The 17114-nt window shown below is 40.9% G+C and overlaps 1 protein-coding gene across 1 annotated transcript in view; it reads left to right on the top strand.

Annotated features, from left to right (window-relative positions):
* Positions 1–6249: 6249 nt before the first annotated feature.
* FAM180A (family with sequence similarity 180 member A) overlaps positions 6250–17114 on the top strand; it is a 47554-nt gene continuing 36689 nt past the window's right edge. The window contains exon 1 of the mRNA XM_063445299.1: positions 6250–6420. Coding sequence (XP_063301369.1) covers positions 6345–6420 — 76 coding nt within the window. The 5' untranslated portion in view covers positions 6250–6344. The remainder of the gene's footprint in view (positions 6421–17114) is intronic.

Genomic DNA, 17114 nt, shown 5'->3' with positions numbered 1-17114 from the left:
CCCCCAGGTTGTCACAGTGAAAGACAACCCGCCGATCCCGCAAGACCATACCCCAGAGCTCCAACGCCACCACAATGGGGAAAAGTTCAAGGAAAGCCAGATTCTTAGTCAGGCCAGAGGCGTACCAGTCCCCAGGCCAAGTGTCAGCGCACCAGCGCGACCCCAGTATCGCCCCAAAACCGACATAACCCGCCGCGTCCGTACAGAGGTGGAGATCCGCACCGGACACCTCTTGCGCTTGCCAATACGACCTCCCATTATATTCCGCCAAGAACATACCACAGACATCCAAATCGTCCCGTAACTACCTTGTGAGTCTAATGTAGTGCCGAGGCCTCGCCACCCCAGCAGTCGCGGCCGCTGGGCGCCTGCTAAAAATCCACCCCATGGGCATGATCCTGCAAGTGAAGTTCAACTTCCCCAACAGCGATTGCAGCTGGCATAGCTATATCTTCTGCAAGCCCCGTGCTACCGCCACGTCCCGGCGCAACCATTCCACCTTGTCTAGGGGCAGCCGGCACTCCATGGCCACCGAATCTATCTCGATGCCCAGGAAGCTAAGGCACGTTACCGGCCCCACAGTCGTATCGTGCGCAAGCGGAACCCCGAAGCACCCAAACACACTTTCCACCGTGGTGAGCAGGCTCCCATGCGCCGGAAAATGCGCAGGTCCCACACACAGGAAGTCGTCAAGGTACTGCAGCAGCGAGTCGATCATTGACTCCTGCTGCACCACCCATTCCAGGAAAGTGCTGAAGCACTTGAAGTAAAAGCAGGATATGGAGCACCCCATCGGGAGGCACATATCCACATAGTACTGGCCCTGGAATCAACAACCAAGAAGGTGATGGCAATCGGGGTGCACCGGCAACAAGCAAAACGCTGATTCCACGTCCGCCTTTGCCAGCAATGCCCCGGGACCCGCCGCCCTGACCATGCGTACTGCCACGTCAAAGGAAGCATAAGACACCCGACACAGCTCGGCAGAGATGTCATCATTTACCGAGCCCCCGCGAGGGTACGACAAATGGTGAAGCAGGAAAAATTTCCCCGCCTCCTTCTTGGGCACCACCCCCAAGGGAGACACCCGCAAGTTGGACAATGGAGGGGCCTTGAACGGCCCCGCCACCCGCCCTAGTGAAACCTCCTTCCGGAGCTTTTCGAGGACCACATCAGGAAAATCAAACACCAACTTCAAGTTCCTGACTGCCCCGGAGGAGGGGCGCTCCGAGAAGGGAATCCAAAACCCCTGGGTAAACCCCTCCAGCAGCAACCCCACAGCCCAGCAGTTCCTTTAACGGCCGAGCCAGGGGCGCATCACGTCCACGGCCACTGGCGTCTTCGCCCTTAGATCCCATGTCACCTTTGTCCCCAGACTTACCCCGCTTAAATCAGTGGGATGCTGAGTGGGCACCACCGCAATGGGAGCATTCGTGTTTAAAACGACATGTTGCTCCCCACTTGCATTGGCTGTCGTTGAACTTCCAACAACAGCCCGGCCGCCTGTGTGAGGCCGATGGGGCAGAACCGCCCCCCCACCGGCCCCCTCAAGAAAGGACAATGTCTTTGCTGGAAACTTGTTGCTGGCCCTGCTCCCAAGTGGCACTGAGGTCAGTCTGCTTTGTCACCACCCACTTCCTCACATCTCACACTCCCACACGTAGCACATAGCCAATCATGCACCATCCATCCCACACTCATACATGTAGAATATAGCCAATCATGCATCATCCATCCCACACTCATACATGTGCCCCTGTTCGCTAAGCTGCGCAGTCTCCCTGGGGCCTGTACTTGTGCTGAAAATAGATCCTGTGTATTGTGCTCGTCTCCCTGCTTTAAACGTCTCTCCGGTTTGCGCGCGTAGATTGAAGCCGGAGGATCGTGATCCGGGCACTCAGATTATCCTAGAACATGATGGTATCGTTGTTCGCTGTGTTCTCACTCCTACATGTTTTGTGAGCTCTGTGCTCACTTACTCAGGGAGACACTGTTGAACACCTCATGAATGAGGCTTCTTTTATGTGCATTCGAAATTGCCTAATTGGTGCAAAGGTGTTGATTCTTATCTTTCTAATTATGGGAGCCTGGTTAAGTTGTCTAAAGATACTCGCTCCATGTATGTTTGATGGTTTATTTACTTCTTATGTTATTAACAAAAATGAGCATACTAAAAGTAAAAAGAAGTCTATTGCAAAAATTGTTAATTATTTATTAAAATCTTATATAAAAATATATATTTATTTTAAAGGCTACCTATATTTGAAAGATATGAAGTGAATTGTATATGTGAATATAGTTATTATATAAACCATGGAACTTAGGTAATGAATAAAAAAGATAGAGATATAGATGTATCACAAGTATGTCTTCTAAATGTATGTATTATATATAAAAAAATAAAAAAATATTACGTTCACCATTTCCCAAGCTAGACGTTTTATAAATGTATGTCTTGTAAATTCTGTCTCCTCCTATGTTTAGCGTACGGCCATCACTGCCTCAAACCAATTCAGCAGTATTGCATTCTAATGGTCTACACCTCATTCCTGTAGTAAATTCAGTTTTATATCCTCTGTTCAACTGGCTCATTAAGTATGTATTGTATTCCTTCCCTCTTCCAGTCACATGTGGTGTTCCCAAAGGCTCCATACTCGGCCCCCTGCTATTCACATTACTTATAAATGATCTGCCTAACGTCTACAAATCCTCAATTGTACACATGTATGCAGACGACACTGTAATATACTGCAGCTTGAGGCTGTGCTCCAAAACCAATTCACAGAGGTATAAAAGTGGATAGTGGATAACAAACTCTTCCTAAACACTGACAAAACTGTTACAATGATCTTTGGAACTGTACCTTAATTACATGGACTACAAAATCAACAACTGTGTATCAGAACAAATGCAAATAGCACACTGACAGCAGTCTGCTCTTTTAAATATCTAGGTATGTTGCTAGACCCCAATCTATGCTTTGGCCTTCACATTGAAAAAAAATCTCTTCAAAACTTTACCCAAAACTAGGTGCACTGAACAGAAAAAAAATCCTGCCTAAGCCCTACAGTAAGGAAACCTACAGTAAGGAAATGCCGGTCATTGATTATGGGGATGTAGTGTATGCACCTGCAAACCCACCTTAATAAACGTAATACGTTATATAATTCGTTCTACCGCTTTGTACTAGAATGTAATTACTTCACCCAACCACTGTGACATGCTAAAAGAGCTAAATTGGCTGTCACTGGAATCCCGATGCATTCTTCATCTTTCCAGCCTTGTGCATAAGAGCATTTCTGAGAAGCTCCCACCCTATCTGAGTAGAAAGCTCTCCCCAGCTGTTCCCACCTCCTGTAACCTCCGATCCAATACTAGCACGATATTTAGCATACCGCAATACAAAAAAAAAGTGGCTCGATCCTCCTTTTCCTACAAAGCACCACAATTATGGAATAAGCTCAGGGACACTGTCAATTCTTCATTTAATCTAAAATCTTTTAAGAGATCAATGGCAATATACCTCAGCACATATTGCACCTGTCATGGTTGAATATATGTATTACCTGTTATGTATTAAATGTATATATGTGTGTATGTATGTATGTGTGTGTGTATATATATATATATATAAATATGTATATGTGTATGTATGTATATGTGTGTATGTATGTATATATATATATATATATATATATATATACATATATATATATATATAGTTTGTATATTGTATTTGTTGTAATATTGTATCCTAGTGTAACAATGCAATGTTTTGTGGACCCAGGACATACATGAAAACGAGAGAAATCTCAATGTATCCATCCTGGTAAAATATTTTATAAACAAATAAATAGAGGAAGTCAGTGACACTATCGAGCAGACCGGGAGAAATATCAGGCAAGGAAAAGTAGCCCTGGTCATATTAGGTCATCGAGAGTTGCAGTGTAAATTGAGAGATGATGTCTCAGTACAAACCCTTGAGAATCTTCAATTGAAAGAGGTATAAATAAGTAGGAGGAACCAAAGAAGGAGACCCCGAAGGAGCAGTTAGAAAGGTATGAATGGAACCTGCATAGACACCGAGGCCAAGCTTGCTAAAGGGGATGCAGAGAAGACGGTGGTTCACAGTGTCGAAAGCTACAGACAGATCAAGAAGAATAAGTAGTGAATAATGTCCTTTGGATTTTGGTCATTAGTCACCTTTGTCAGGACAGCCTCTGTGGAATGTTGAGAGTGGAAGACTGTAGTGTAGAGGTGAAGTATGTTTGGGGAGAGGGCACAGATGGAGGAACAAAACACAAATTTGTAGTGCATGAAGTAAGCAAAACTACTAAACTTCCTCCATTAACATTCCGCCACCCTCGAGCATTTGGAGTTATTTGGTGGCTTTATGTATGCCAGGGTTGGTCTTTAGTTTAATGGACAGGACAGTTATTGATATAGCTTATTTAGGGTACTTGAGAGTGTAGAGATAAAGAAGGTAATTGCCATATGTTACAAGACTATCATGACTATTCAGAACATACTTATAGTCACTTTGCTGTGACTCTTGCCTTCCCCTAGAAACTACCATATTAAGCACCCTGAAATCTGACCACCCGGTAACTTATCTATGTAGACTAGGTCCTCCGGAGCAGCCTGCGACGTCATCAGCTTAGAGCTCAGCCATGATCAGTCAAACCTTTAACCCCTTAAGGACACATGACATGTGTGACATGTCATGATTCCCTTTTATTCCAGAAGTTTGGTCCTTAAGGGGTTAAACGGATGTAGATCCTACATAGCGCAGAGAATAAGGGCACTATTTGAACCCTGATGTCTGGAGGTTAAATATATTAGTGTTTCTTAATCTAGTTATCTCACAGACACTGAGACACCTAAGTGGGACCTGTATTGTTTTAGTTAACGACCCCCTACCAGGGGTCTGTGTATAAATGTATGTGACCAATAAAGGTAGTCTTACTTTTACCCTTCATCAAGTTTCAACTAATGTTTGGGTGATGCATCATGGTGCATGAAAAGGAAAGAACCTTTGGTAGAGATACTCTGATCGAGTATTGGAGCTCTACCACACCTTAGAAGCACCTTGAAGCAGTTGACCATGGTAAATGGAGAGGTTGGACCTACAGAAGCCAAGTTGTCCAAAAAGCAAAGCAAACAAAGAAATCTCAGCACTGATATATGTTTTAATATTTTCTCTTTTATGCCAGCAGCAGTCACGTATACGTATTCCTTGCAAGGCCACTGATGCAGAGTCACACGTGGTTTAGATCATGTTATCTAGTTGTTTTGATATTCTGCTCACAAAATTCCTTTCTCCTATATGTGCAAGCAGAGGCATAATGCATGTTATTCATTAGAATTGCTGGAGGATGTTTATCTAGTGTATATATGTTTTTGACAAACATTAATTCCAACTACCTGTATTTGCAGCATCAATTTACAAACCATAAGAGCTCACCGGTTTTGATGTGTTTTGCCTACTATCTATACATTTTGAATACGTAAATAACCTAAGGCACTTCACACTAAAATGTTATATTTTCGGCCAAATACCAAAGTGTTTGCTAGTTCTGACTTCTTACAATTGATCATCTTAAATGAACTCTCTAAGCACCATAGCCACTAAAGTGTACTGTAATGGTTATGGTATCATTAGTGCCATGACATCTTCTCAATGTAAATAGTAAAACATTAGCTAATGCAGAAAGCTTGCTGCTGCAGAGAGGCTGGGAGCGGCATCCAGGGAAGCCAAATTGAAGGGCACCAGGGCACTCCTGACACCATAACCACTACAGCATGCTATAGTGGTTATGATACTTGTAATGTTCCTTTAATATACCATAAAATGCATTTCAACAGCAATCAATACAAGCTAATTCTTTTATGCCTTTAGAATTTGCTTTTACTTAAATAAAAAATAATTTGGTTGTGAATGTAAATGGGTTAAGGATAACTGATGGTGTGATTGCATTACTACAGAAGTTTGTGGTTATTCCACACATTTACTTCTTCAAATAACCCATAATAAAATATTACAATAGTAGATTCCCAGTGGATATCCTCACGAGAGATGTGGAGTGTGGGATACTGCTTAGTCTTTTTGCTTCTTTTTTTTGTTATTCATTCTTCATCTAGAGCCCTCACGTGTTATACTCCTGACTCATTCCAGATGTCTATGAGCAGGAAAAAAAAAGTCTGTTAAAATCATAAGTCAAACTAAGAGCAGCTTAGATCAGAGAACTTGCTACTGGAGCACCGCTTCCCAGAAGAACAGGTTACTCTTAATAAGAAAAGGATAAAACCTCCCTGCGTGCGGCGAAAGAGAACCACAAGGGAGGATGTATGCACTATCATGCCTTTTACTGCTACTGTATAACTACGTGGAGGCCAATTTTACCAGCAAGTGGCAGAGAGGTTAGTAGATATATGTATGTATCTATATATCAGTTTTTATAAAGCTTCGCAAATTGCTTTAAAACCTGTTAGAAAATAGAACCTTTGCGTTTTAGAAAAGTGATCAATGTATTTTAGAGCAAGTAGTTTGCAGATCAATATTGATATTGCAGATCAATATATATATATATATATATTATATATATATATATATATATATATAGAGAGAGAGAGAGATCTGCAAACTACTTGCTCTAAAATACTTTGAACACTTTTCTAAAACGCAAAGGTTCTATTTTCTAACAGGTTTTAAAGCAATTTGCGAAGCTTTATAATAACTGATTTTTTTTTTTAACAAAAGATGCATTTGTTTGAAATGTAATTAATAAGTCCATGTAATATGTATAGATCTGCATATATTTCGAAAAATATTTTATTATTACCTAAAGTCTTGCACTGTATCCTGTATCTGTATCATGTATTATTTGTATGCTGTTGGAGGTAAATCAATTAAAATAAATAACTTGAAAAAGGTATCCCCTTCGACATTGATGTACTGATTACTTTCACGCAGCATTTGAATATTACATATTATGTGACAGCACTTTTCATGTACTACCCTTTAATATATAAAATTGGCTTGTGTCCAGGAAACTGTGCAACCCTGCTCATTGGTGTTGAGAGTAAATGTAACAGTGCTCTTCAGATCCCATTTTTTTAAGGAAATTTGTGTACTAACTTTTTCCAAAAGTTCTCTCCCAGACCAAATAGAAGAAAAATCAAGCATATAATATCTAACACAAGGGTGCATCTATATATAGTAATTTGGTGGAAAAATCTGAGAATTGCATGTGTATTGGTCATATAACAACTCTTGAGAAAATCAAAATAGTTTGGAACCATATATTCCATTTAAAAGTTCCTGTTAGCCAATTTTATTGGGATTTTTACCATTTGAAAAATCTATTTTTATTAAGAATCTTACATAGATACTTGGGCAATCAAGCTGTGCAGCCTGCAGGTGATAATCACGTATACAGGCACGGCTATCTTTAACGCGGAGCAAACTGGGCAGCTGACATGACTATGGAAAGTAAACAATATCAAATGACGAAAGACAAGAGCTAACAATAAGCATATTGAAAATTTCAGTTATGGCACTAAGACTTTGTCAGAAAGATGATGAAAATGTCAATAAGTGATGGTCAGACTACTGATGCAATGTGCTTAGCATTTGTAAAAGGGTTGCATCAGCTAAGAATATATGGAGAGACATCAGCTGCAGCAAAGTGTAATTCCTTGACAATTAAACTGAAGAATGACAATGAAAACTAAATAATCAAATGAGTCAAAACCCTCGGTTGTTGGGTATGTGGACTAGTAAGAGTATCGGAGCTTTTAGGATGGAGCTATGATTTACATGGGACAAGGGGAAATTGGCAATGGGTTACTGTTTGATATAGCCTATACAATTTAATTATATCCTGGAGTGTAGTAGTTAGGAGTAGTTTGGCCATTGGCACTTTGTTATGAAGTGTGTGGAGCCAGTCCCTATTGAAAAGGTATTGGAGTTTTAATAGGAATGAAAGTTAATGTAAAGCAGGCAGACTCCACACTAAGGTAAATAAGTCTTATGTCTCACTGTGGCTATAATTATTGGAAATGCCCTATAGGTAATGTGCTGGAATGAAAATGGCCCTAATAAGCAGAATTCTGGGGTGGCTAGGTACTATAGGCATGGCATGGTTTTGTAATAGGATTTTGGGCTTCTCTTCAAAATAATTTTATTTAGGGCAATCCCAAAAAACTGTGGAGCATATGAGCATTATCAGAAGTACATCTGAAACATGTTATCGACTCTCTTCTGCCAATTGCAATCTAGATCGATGGTATGTAGTAATATGTACTGTAAAATGTTTAAGGTCATGTCTTGGTAGGACACAATAGGACAATGTTTTATTATTAAATTATGTAAGCAAAACAACTCGTCAATGGTCAGGGCAGGAAAGTGGGTTTTACATTGGGAGTGTCCAGGTCATGGATATATCTAATTCAGGACCATAAATGAGAGATGGAAGTGTGGTGGAATTAATTATAAATTCAAGAGAATTGTCACAATCTGAATCTGTAAAGGTTACTATTATTGAAGATAAGTTGGAGCAAAGTTGGAAGTAAGCAAAACATAGCAGAGGAGAGACTAGAAACTGCTCCCTTGTAGCTATCATTGTGAGTATAGATTTTGCAGAAAAGTTTACAAAATAGTTTAATGGGTTTTTATTCAATATTTCTCCTTGCTCTGTAAACATATAGGTGGTGGAGCCCTCTATTAAATTAAACTGAATCTCTTTCATAAAAATGTAGATTGCCTTGATGTCATGGCATTGGCAACCCTACTATCATAAATAAATACTGTTATGCCAGTTTCCAGGTGGCTGTGCCTCTGATTATAGTTTGACTTCTCGAGTCCATGTCTTTCCACCATACTTTTGCTGACGGTGCCTTTGCATGTGTTGGTCTTTGTGTCTACCGCCAGAGGTCTGGACTGCTATGAGTGCCCCTTTCTCAAGACATGATTCACTTTTTAGTGCTTACTTGCTCCTCCTTTCACCTATTTCTGGTAAAATGTAATATGTGAGTCAGCAGTACTGACGTAACTGAGATTAACAATGGTACTATACATAATGTTGATGTTCTGTGGTCTAAAAAGTGGAGGAAACAGGGCAAAAGTAGGTAGGACTCTAATATTGTACATTGATTTAGGGGGAAGGCGATAAAATATTTAGCCACTGCCTCAAAACAGTAAGAAATAGGGTGAGAGTACAAAACAAAATAAGTTCTCATGTATAGAGTTAATGGAGATGAAATCAGACTGCATCCAACCCATTATTTTACAAAGCAGGAACATTCAGCTTTGACCCTCCAGTTGTTGTTGGACTTTGATTCCCAGAATTCTCTGGCAGCCAACAATTAAATAACACTTAGGAATGCAGGCAGTGTGAGACTCCAGTCTGTAAATGCTACAGACACACCAGGTTTCAGCATGACCCTTAGCAAAGTACTCAGTGATAGAATGTTTTTTTTTTAATGTCTCATTTTTATTTATTTTTTTTGATTTTATGTTGATAACAACGGTCATATCATATGACCCTGAAGCATCAAACTGGGATACAGAAAGAAGAAAACAGGGGAAAATGGGGAACATGCTTAACATTTAATACCGCCCCTATACAATAGTAATATCAACTTTTTACTATATTTTTATACCATTATCCTTTCTCCTTAATCCATACTTCTAAATGCAATGCACTCCCCCCCCCCAACAAAAAAAGATAACAATAAAAAAATAAAAAAAATAAAAAAAAAAAAAAAAATATATAAAAAAATTTATATAAAATAAAAATAAAATACAGCAAAAGATAAAGTAAGGTCTATTTGACATTATTTAGCAATAGTGCATATTGATCTCTTATTACCAGCCACTGATGCCATCTACGCTTATATAAGTCTTCTCTTCCCTTTATTCGGCTTGCCATTTTCTCATATATGCTAAAGGAATCAAATCTACACAAAGCCTCTGCTATTGTTGGTGCTTGTCTATTTTTCCATTTGTAAGCTATTGAAATTTTTGTTGCTGTTAAACAATGGATAATCATAAATTTTTCTTCACGAAGCTGTGTGGGAAATATATGAAGTAGAAAACACTCTGGCCTGTATGGGATATTAACCTTCAATGCTACCCTAAAAAATGTATCTATCTCCTCCCATAATTTACTAATACTAGGGCACAGCCAGAAAATATGTAATAACGACCCCTCATGTTTTAAACATCTCCAACATAAATTGCTCGTCCCCTTAAAGATATTTGCTAATTTAGATGGCACCCAGTACCATCGCATAATAATCTTACAATAGGCTTCCCAATGATTAAGACTACTGGAAACCCCTTTGGTTATCTTTAATGCCTGAAACCAACTTGATAACGAAAATGATTCCTTCAAATCTCTTTCCCATTTTAGAGCATATTCCTGTTTCTTAGGTTCCCCTTGTGTCAGAAGAGTATTGTAACAAAAGGACAAGGCTTTAATATTAGGCAGTCTCCCTGTACACTTTAAAGCGAATGGTGTTAGTTGCTGAATTTTTTGCATATTATTTACTTGCAAAATATTCCTAATACGTAAGTATGTAAATAATTCCCTGGATGGTAGAGAATATTCTTTAACCAAGTCAGGAAATGATTTAATACCTGAATCGTTATATAGTAACCGTATTTGACATACCCCTAACTTTGTCCAATCATCTAGCTGCAAGTCTGAGGTAAAAACAGAGAGAGTCTGCAAGGGTGCTGCAAATAATAAATCTTGTCCTATAGAAAGTTTAGAAATAGCCTCTCTCCATATGCGCAAAAGAATTTTTGTGGGTGGGAGCATGTCTACTGCCTTGTTATGTATTTTAATCCCTGACCATAAAATGGAAGTTAGTGGGCCTTGTGTAAACTGAGAGCTTTCTAATGGTAGCCATAACGGCAAAGAGGCCCTATCTAGAGATGAGAGGCCTTGGGCAAGTATGTTAGCCTTATAATACATTCTAATATTTGGGACCCCTAAACCCCCTTTAGCAAATGGAAGCCAAAGTTGCTCTTGTGCAATTCTTGGTGGTTTCCTTTTCCATATGTGTGCATTGATCAATAACTGAAACTTCCGGAGTATAGTATTTGGGATAGTAATTGGCAGTGTGCGGAAAAGATAAAGAATATGTGGCAAAATCATCATCTTTATTGTTTGTATACGGCCCAGCCAAGATATTTCTTTATTCTCCCATGTTTTAAGTTGATAGTCCAGTTTATGTATAAGTGGAAGGTGGTTTTCTTTTATTATCAACTTGTGTGTTGTAGGGAGTTTAATGCCTAAATAGGAAATAGATGATTTCCGCCAATCAAACATATATGTCGCTTTTAATCGTTTTGTGACATCTATTGGGAGTCCTAAAACCAATGCCTGTGATTTTTTAGAATTGTTTTTGTAATATGATATTTGTCCAAATCTTTCCAGCGTGGTGAGTAGCTGTGGGATTGATGATTCTGGATCTGATAAGAATAAAAGGACATCATCCGCAAATAAAGCAATTTTTTGTTCCCCTATTGGCGTAATTACACCTTTAATAGCTTCCTGAGATTTAATATATCTTATTAAGGGCTCCATACAAAGAATAAAAATCAATGGTGAAAGTGGACAGCCTTGCCTGGAACCATTTGTTATTTGGATTGATCTGGACAGAAAGCCAGAGTTATATATTTTGGCCGAAGGATTAGAGTAAAGGGCCATTAAATTACTCAAAAAGGCTATAGGAAACCCCATGCTTATCAGTACCTCTTGCATATAAGTCCAATTTAGTCGATCAAATGCTTTCTCAGCATCAAGAGCTAATAATATGCCCCTTTGGTTGTTAGTTTGTCCCCAGGTGATTAAGTTTAGAAAATGGCGAGTATTATCTCCTGGTTGTCTTGATGGGACAAACCCCGATTGTTCTGGTGAGATCAAATCAAATAACATAGGTTTAATTCGCATGGCTAAAATCTTTGCATATATTTTAATGTCCGTGTTTAGTAAGGATATAGGTCTTAAATTAGCACTCTCGTTAGGGACTTTACCTGGTTTGGGCAAAGTGATTATGTGCGCCAGAAGCATTTCTTCTGGTAAAGACCCAAAGATCTTAAATTGATTAAATAAGTTTGTGAGGTGAGGTGTAAGTTTAGGTTCAAAGGTTAAATAAAAATTGTTTGAAAACCCATCTGGGCCCGGGGCTTTATTTTTAGGTAATGTGTATATCCCCTTTCTTACTTCATCTTCAGATATTTGTTCACACAGAGCCATACTTTGTTGATCAGTCAGTCTAGGCATATTAACCTCATTAAGAAAGGTAGATATTTCCTCTTTTAAGGGCTGATGCAGTTTTAAGTCCAATTTTAAATTGTATAGTTTATAGTAATATGAAGCCAACTCATCTGCTACCTCTTGTGGATTATACAGTTTTGTACCATTTGCATCTAGCAGAAATTGTATTTTAGTCTGTAAATATTGCGACTTTGATTTGCTCGCTAATAGTTTGCCAGCCTTATTGCCCTGTACATAGTGGATTTGTTTAAGTTTTCTCATTTGACTCTCCATTATATTTATAGACTGCTCTATCAGTGATAGAATGTTAAACATATAGTTCTCTTTTAGAAAATATTACAAATGGAGCAAAAATTTTGTTCCCAAGAATTTATGTTTCCAAGAGAATGTGTTTGCTTTCTCAATCCTAGCTGCATTTTGTTTTTATTTACAGTACTTGCCTTTGGTTGCAGGTTATAATATTTAAGGACACACAAAAAACCTCCTGGGCAGCAGCAATGGCTACAGTAGTTATCAGCCAAATACATAGAATAGTAACCAAAATGAGCTACATGTGCTCTATCCCAAATCCATATGCACATTTAAAGGGACATGCATTACTTTCAGACAACTGTCTCATTCAAAAGTTTTAGCATTGAATGAGACAGTTGCATCACTCTGCAGTGTGTTCCTGCTTTTTCTTTCTTATGCTTTCTACACCTACTCCAGAGAGGGACACTGATTTTACCAATCTTTGTCCTATCCCTAGGAATGCTGAAAAGGTGCATTGGGCATGCCCGACAGATTTACAGATGTGCAGTTGGAAGATCTCTTCATCTTGCAACATCCTGACAGAGGGAGAAGAGACAGAGTTACCGGCACCCTCCTTGAAAATTATATATTAGCACTGACATTGCACACGAAACAAGAAATGGTTGCGCCTAGTGGATGACAATGGAAATGCAATACAAATATATGTAAATTAAAAATGTAAAGAATCAGATAGATAGATAGATAGATAGATAGATAGTCCTTAACAAAAATCCTGATGGTACATAGTGCTTGGTAGGAAAGATTTTTTGGATGGCAGCCTGGTTTTCTTGCCAAATCCAAAGCTGGATTAAATGAAAAAAAAACACAGAAAAACATAATAGTGTAATATTGTATAACAAAAGGTGTTGTTATAGATAATTTTTATTTATTTTTATTTTTGCAGTGCAAAGTAATATACATACAAGCTTGAGGTACCCCAAAGGCAATCCTCAGCCATATTAGCAAGCTTCTCGTTTGGGGTAATCTTAATACATGCACATTTTTATGTTTTTAACAGGCTAACTTAAGGCATTATCGAGTAACTCTTGCTTAATAGGTACTGGGATTTGATAGTATAACGAGTAACAGACTAAGATAGGATAGTTTAAATGTTCCAGTTTAGAGAAATATAAGTGGGCAATGCATGCTGCTTGTAATAAGCTGGGTAGCTGCTTTAACTGTGGGAGATAAATTCACCCCATGGGCCTTTGTAGTTAAGCATGGGTATGATCAATGAGGTTGGCTCATCATAAAAGCTTAGATTGCGATTTTGCAATACTCATACTAGGTAGATTTGGATCAGTGGGGCACATATGCAAAGTGTCCTCTTGAGCCTCAGCTTAGACAATGCCCTCTGTGGGCTTAGTGTGGTCCTGCTGCAAGCCAGTTGTCTGTATGCATCGTGGTTCTGTCATAGTTGACCTGGAGGTGCAATACGGCAATCCAGGAGTAGGATGCAGTGTCTTGTGTAGGAAACCAGCTCTCCGGCTCAACTGGAGAGTCCATTTTCGCGTGCTAATTTCCGATGGCCACTGCTGTTTTGTGTGCGCTGGCTTGCTGTGCCTCCATCTCTTCCGCCTGCTACGGGCCTGCCGGAGCTGATGCCCTGCGTTAAGTCTCCAGAGGTAAGTGTTGTACTAGGGCACTATGGTGTGTGTTTGTAGCTGGCTGCTGCAGATTTGGGGCCGGCTTGTGCCAATGATCCGTGCTGAATACTGTGAGTGCGGGGAAAATGCTGTTAGTCTCTGATCTCGGCACTTGCGCACATGGTCTCCGCCATTTTAGGTGAAGTGCCTGGGCTGCAGGTAGGGATGGTAGTATCGCTAGATCTTGTTTGCGTTTTCGTGGGTCACAGGGGGAGAACCGGGATCACCCCCACCGGTCCGGTGGAGAGTGGGGGGGACAGGTCCAGTTCCACACGGATTCGGGCATCTGCCTGGGCACTGTTAGGCAGGATAGTGGAACAGCGGCCTGCTCTGCCTCACCTAGGACAGCGAAGATTTCTCCTCCAAAGGATTAAAACTCAAGGAGCCAGCCTCACCTCGGATACAGTACCTCCTGCGCACTGAGGACCACTGTTGCCGGTCCGCATATAGGTCAAAGATCATAGTTTAGGGGCTTAAAGAGTGGTAAATTGCAGGAGCTGATCTCTCTTGCGACCGTCCAGCCTGGCACTCCGGCCACGCCCCTTGTTATAGATAATTTAAAATACTTTGAGTGTGGAGCTATCAACTAGCTCACATGATTCAGCGTGGGACAATACAATCCTTGTCAGGAATATATGGAAGGTGATCAATCAGGATTCCTGTACAGATGAACGTGCAGTTAAAATGAATAAATAAGTAAATCACACTCACAAACAAATAGTTTCCAAATCAGCTCTTAGTTGATAGCTTGAAGCGGCATATTCCCCACTCAGAAATATGGCGAAAGGTTTTCTTTTTGATAATTATATACTGCAAATAAAAAGATGGAGAAAATACAGTGCACTCTGTTTATAGTGGTGTGTATAATAAAAATGAAGGAAATATACTTACATTTTCCAGAACATCCATATGCTCCAAGGAACCAGTTTGGGTGGTTCAATCCACACCTCAAATATATAGTGGGCTATTGATGGAGCAGAGCCATCAGGGATCCACAGTGTAAATTAAGTATTTAGTTGAAACAGGACCAGTTTCTACAAAACATAATTTTTTTACATTGCAGGCAGTGGCGTACATACCGGGGTCGCAGGGGTCGCGGCTGCAACCGAGCCCGGTCCACAAGGGGGCCCTGGCTACCCCTGCGAACCGGTATGTACCCACTGTGGCCAGCCTCTTCTCCTGGGGGGGCCCCAGGAGCCGGCCACCCAGCAGGCAGGCGGGCACGCGAGGGAGCACTCTCCCCTGAGTGCTTCCTCTTCAGCTCCCTCGCGCACCGCACTGATACCGGAACCGGATGGTGACGTCATCTTCCGGCGCCGGCATCCCTGCGTGGCGCGCGAGGGAGCTGAAGAGAAAGCACTCAGGGGAGAGTGCTCCCTCGTACGCCCGCCCATTTGCCTGCAGGACCGGCCGCCCAGGAGCCCAGCAGCACCACTGGACCCCAGGGAATCCCCTCAGCTCTCCAAAAGGTAAGGAGGCTGGGGGGATTAATAAAAAAAAAAAAACATGTGTGAGGTTTAGTGTTAGTGTGTGTGTTAGAGTGTGTGAGTGTTTGTGTGTGTGTTAGTGAGTGTTAGTGTGTGTGTTAGTGTGTTAGTGTTAGTGTGTGTTAGTGTGTATGTGTTGGTGTTAGTGTGTGTTAGTGTGTGTGTGTTAGTGTGTGTTAGTGTTAGTGTGTGTGTCTGCTAGTGAGTGTCAGTGAGTGTGTCTGTTATTGAGTGTGTGTCTGCTAGTGAGTGTCAGTGAGTGTGTCTGTTATTGAGTGTGTGTCTGCTAGTGAGTGTCAGTGAGTGTGTTACTGTTTGTGTCTGTTACTGAATGTGTTTGATGTCTGTTAGTGAGTGTGTGTTTGTCAGTAAGAGTGTATGTTTTGTAAGTGAGTGTGTATGTATGTCTGTCGCTGAGTGTGTCTCTGTCAGTAAATGTGTCTGTCAGTTAGCTAGTGTGTATGCGTGTGTGTGTCTTCAGCATTTACCTTTCTCCAGCACTGGACTCCCTTGGCGCTGGGGATCCCTCCGCCTCTCAGCTCCGAATGCACATTCACGGCAAGAGGCGCGCGCGCATTCAAACCGCCCATAGGAAAGCATTACTCAATGCTTTCCTATGGACGTTCAGTTTCTTCTCACTGTGATTTTCACAGTGAGAATCGGGGAAGCTCCTCTAGCAGCTGTCAATGAGACAGCCACTAGAGGCTGGATTAACCCTCAGCTGCAGGATTAAAACTAGAGGGACCTGGCACCCAGACCACTTCATTGAGCTGATGTGATCTGGGTGTCTGTAGTGGTCCTTTAAGTGTGTGTGCATACCGCGGTCGCAGGGGTCACAGCCCTGCAACCCCTGCGACCAAGTGCCCGCCGCCATGTGTTGCGGCCCCGACCCACGCCAAGTAAGCGCGGGGGGGCCCACAGATCAATTTTCGCACCGGGGCCCCATGGATCATGTGTACGCCACTGATTGCAGGGTTAGAAATGACACGACCACTGCATCCAGACCACTTAACTGAGATGAAGTTTTCTGTATGGCATTTGTGGTCCTTTAATTCCCTGTCACGACTGGTGAAATTTTGCAGTGAATAAACCATTTCTACTCACTAACAGTAGCAAAAAGACATGTTAGCAAGTGGTGGCTGATCATAAGAAGTAGCAACACAATTGGAAATTAGTCTACAGTGCACTTTTCGGAAAGTCTCTATTTCATTTCTGGGATTCCTATATCTTGGTTGCCATAATTTTGTTTGTTTTTTGCCTCACCAGCATGGTGAAGAAAAAAAGAAAGATATTAGTCCATAGTGGGCTATTAATAAAGCTGTGTTGCTCCTTTAAGTTTCAGATTATGTGAAATAAACATGCAAGATACATGTGAAAGATTGAAGATGATGGAGATGGGA

The sequence above is a fragment of the Pelobates fuscus genome, chromosome 3, assembly GCF_036172605.1.
Source record: "Pelobates fuscus isolate aPelFus1 chromosome 3, aPelFus1.pri, whole genome shotgun sequence".
Classification (NCBI taxonomy): Eukaryota; Metazoa; Chordata; class Amphibia; order Anura; family Pelobatidae; genus Pelobates; species Pelobates fuscus.
The sequence above is the reverse complement of the archived record's forward strand: the minus strand, read 5'-3'. Positions and strand labels throughout refer to the sequence as shown.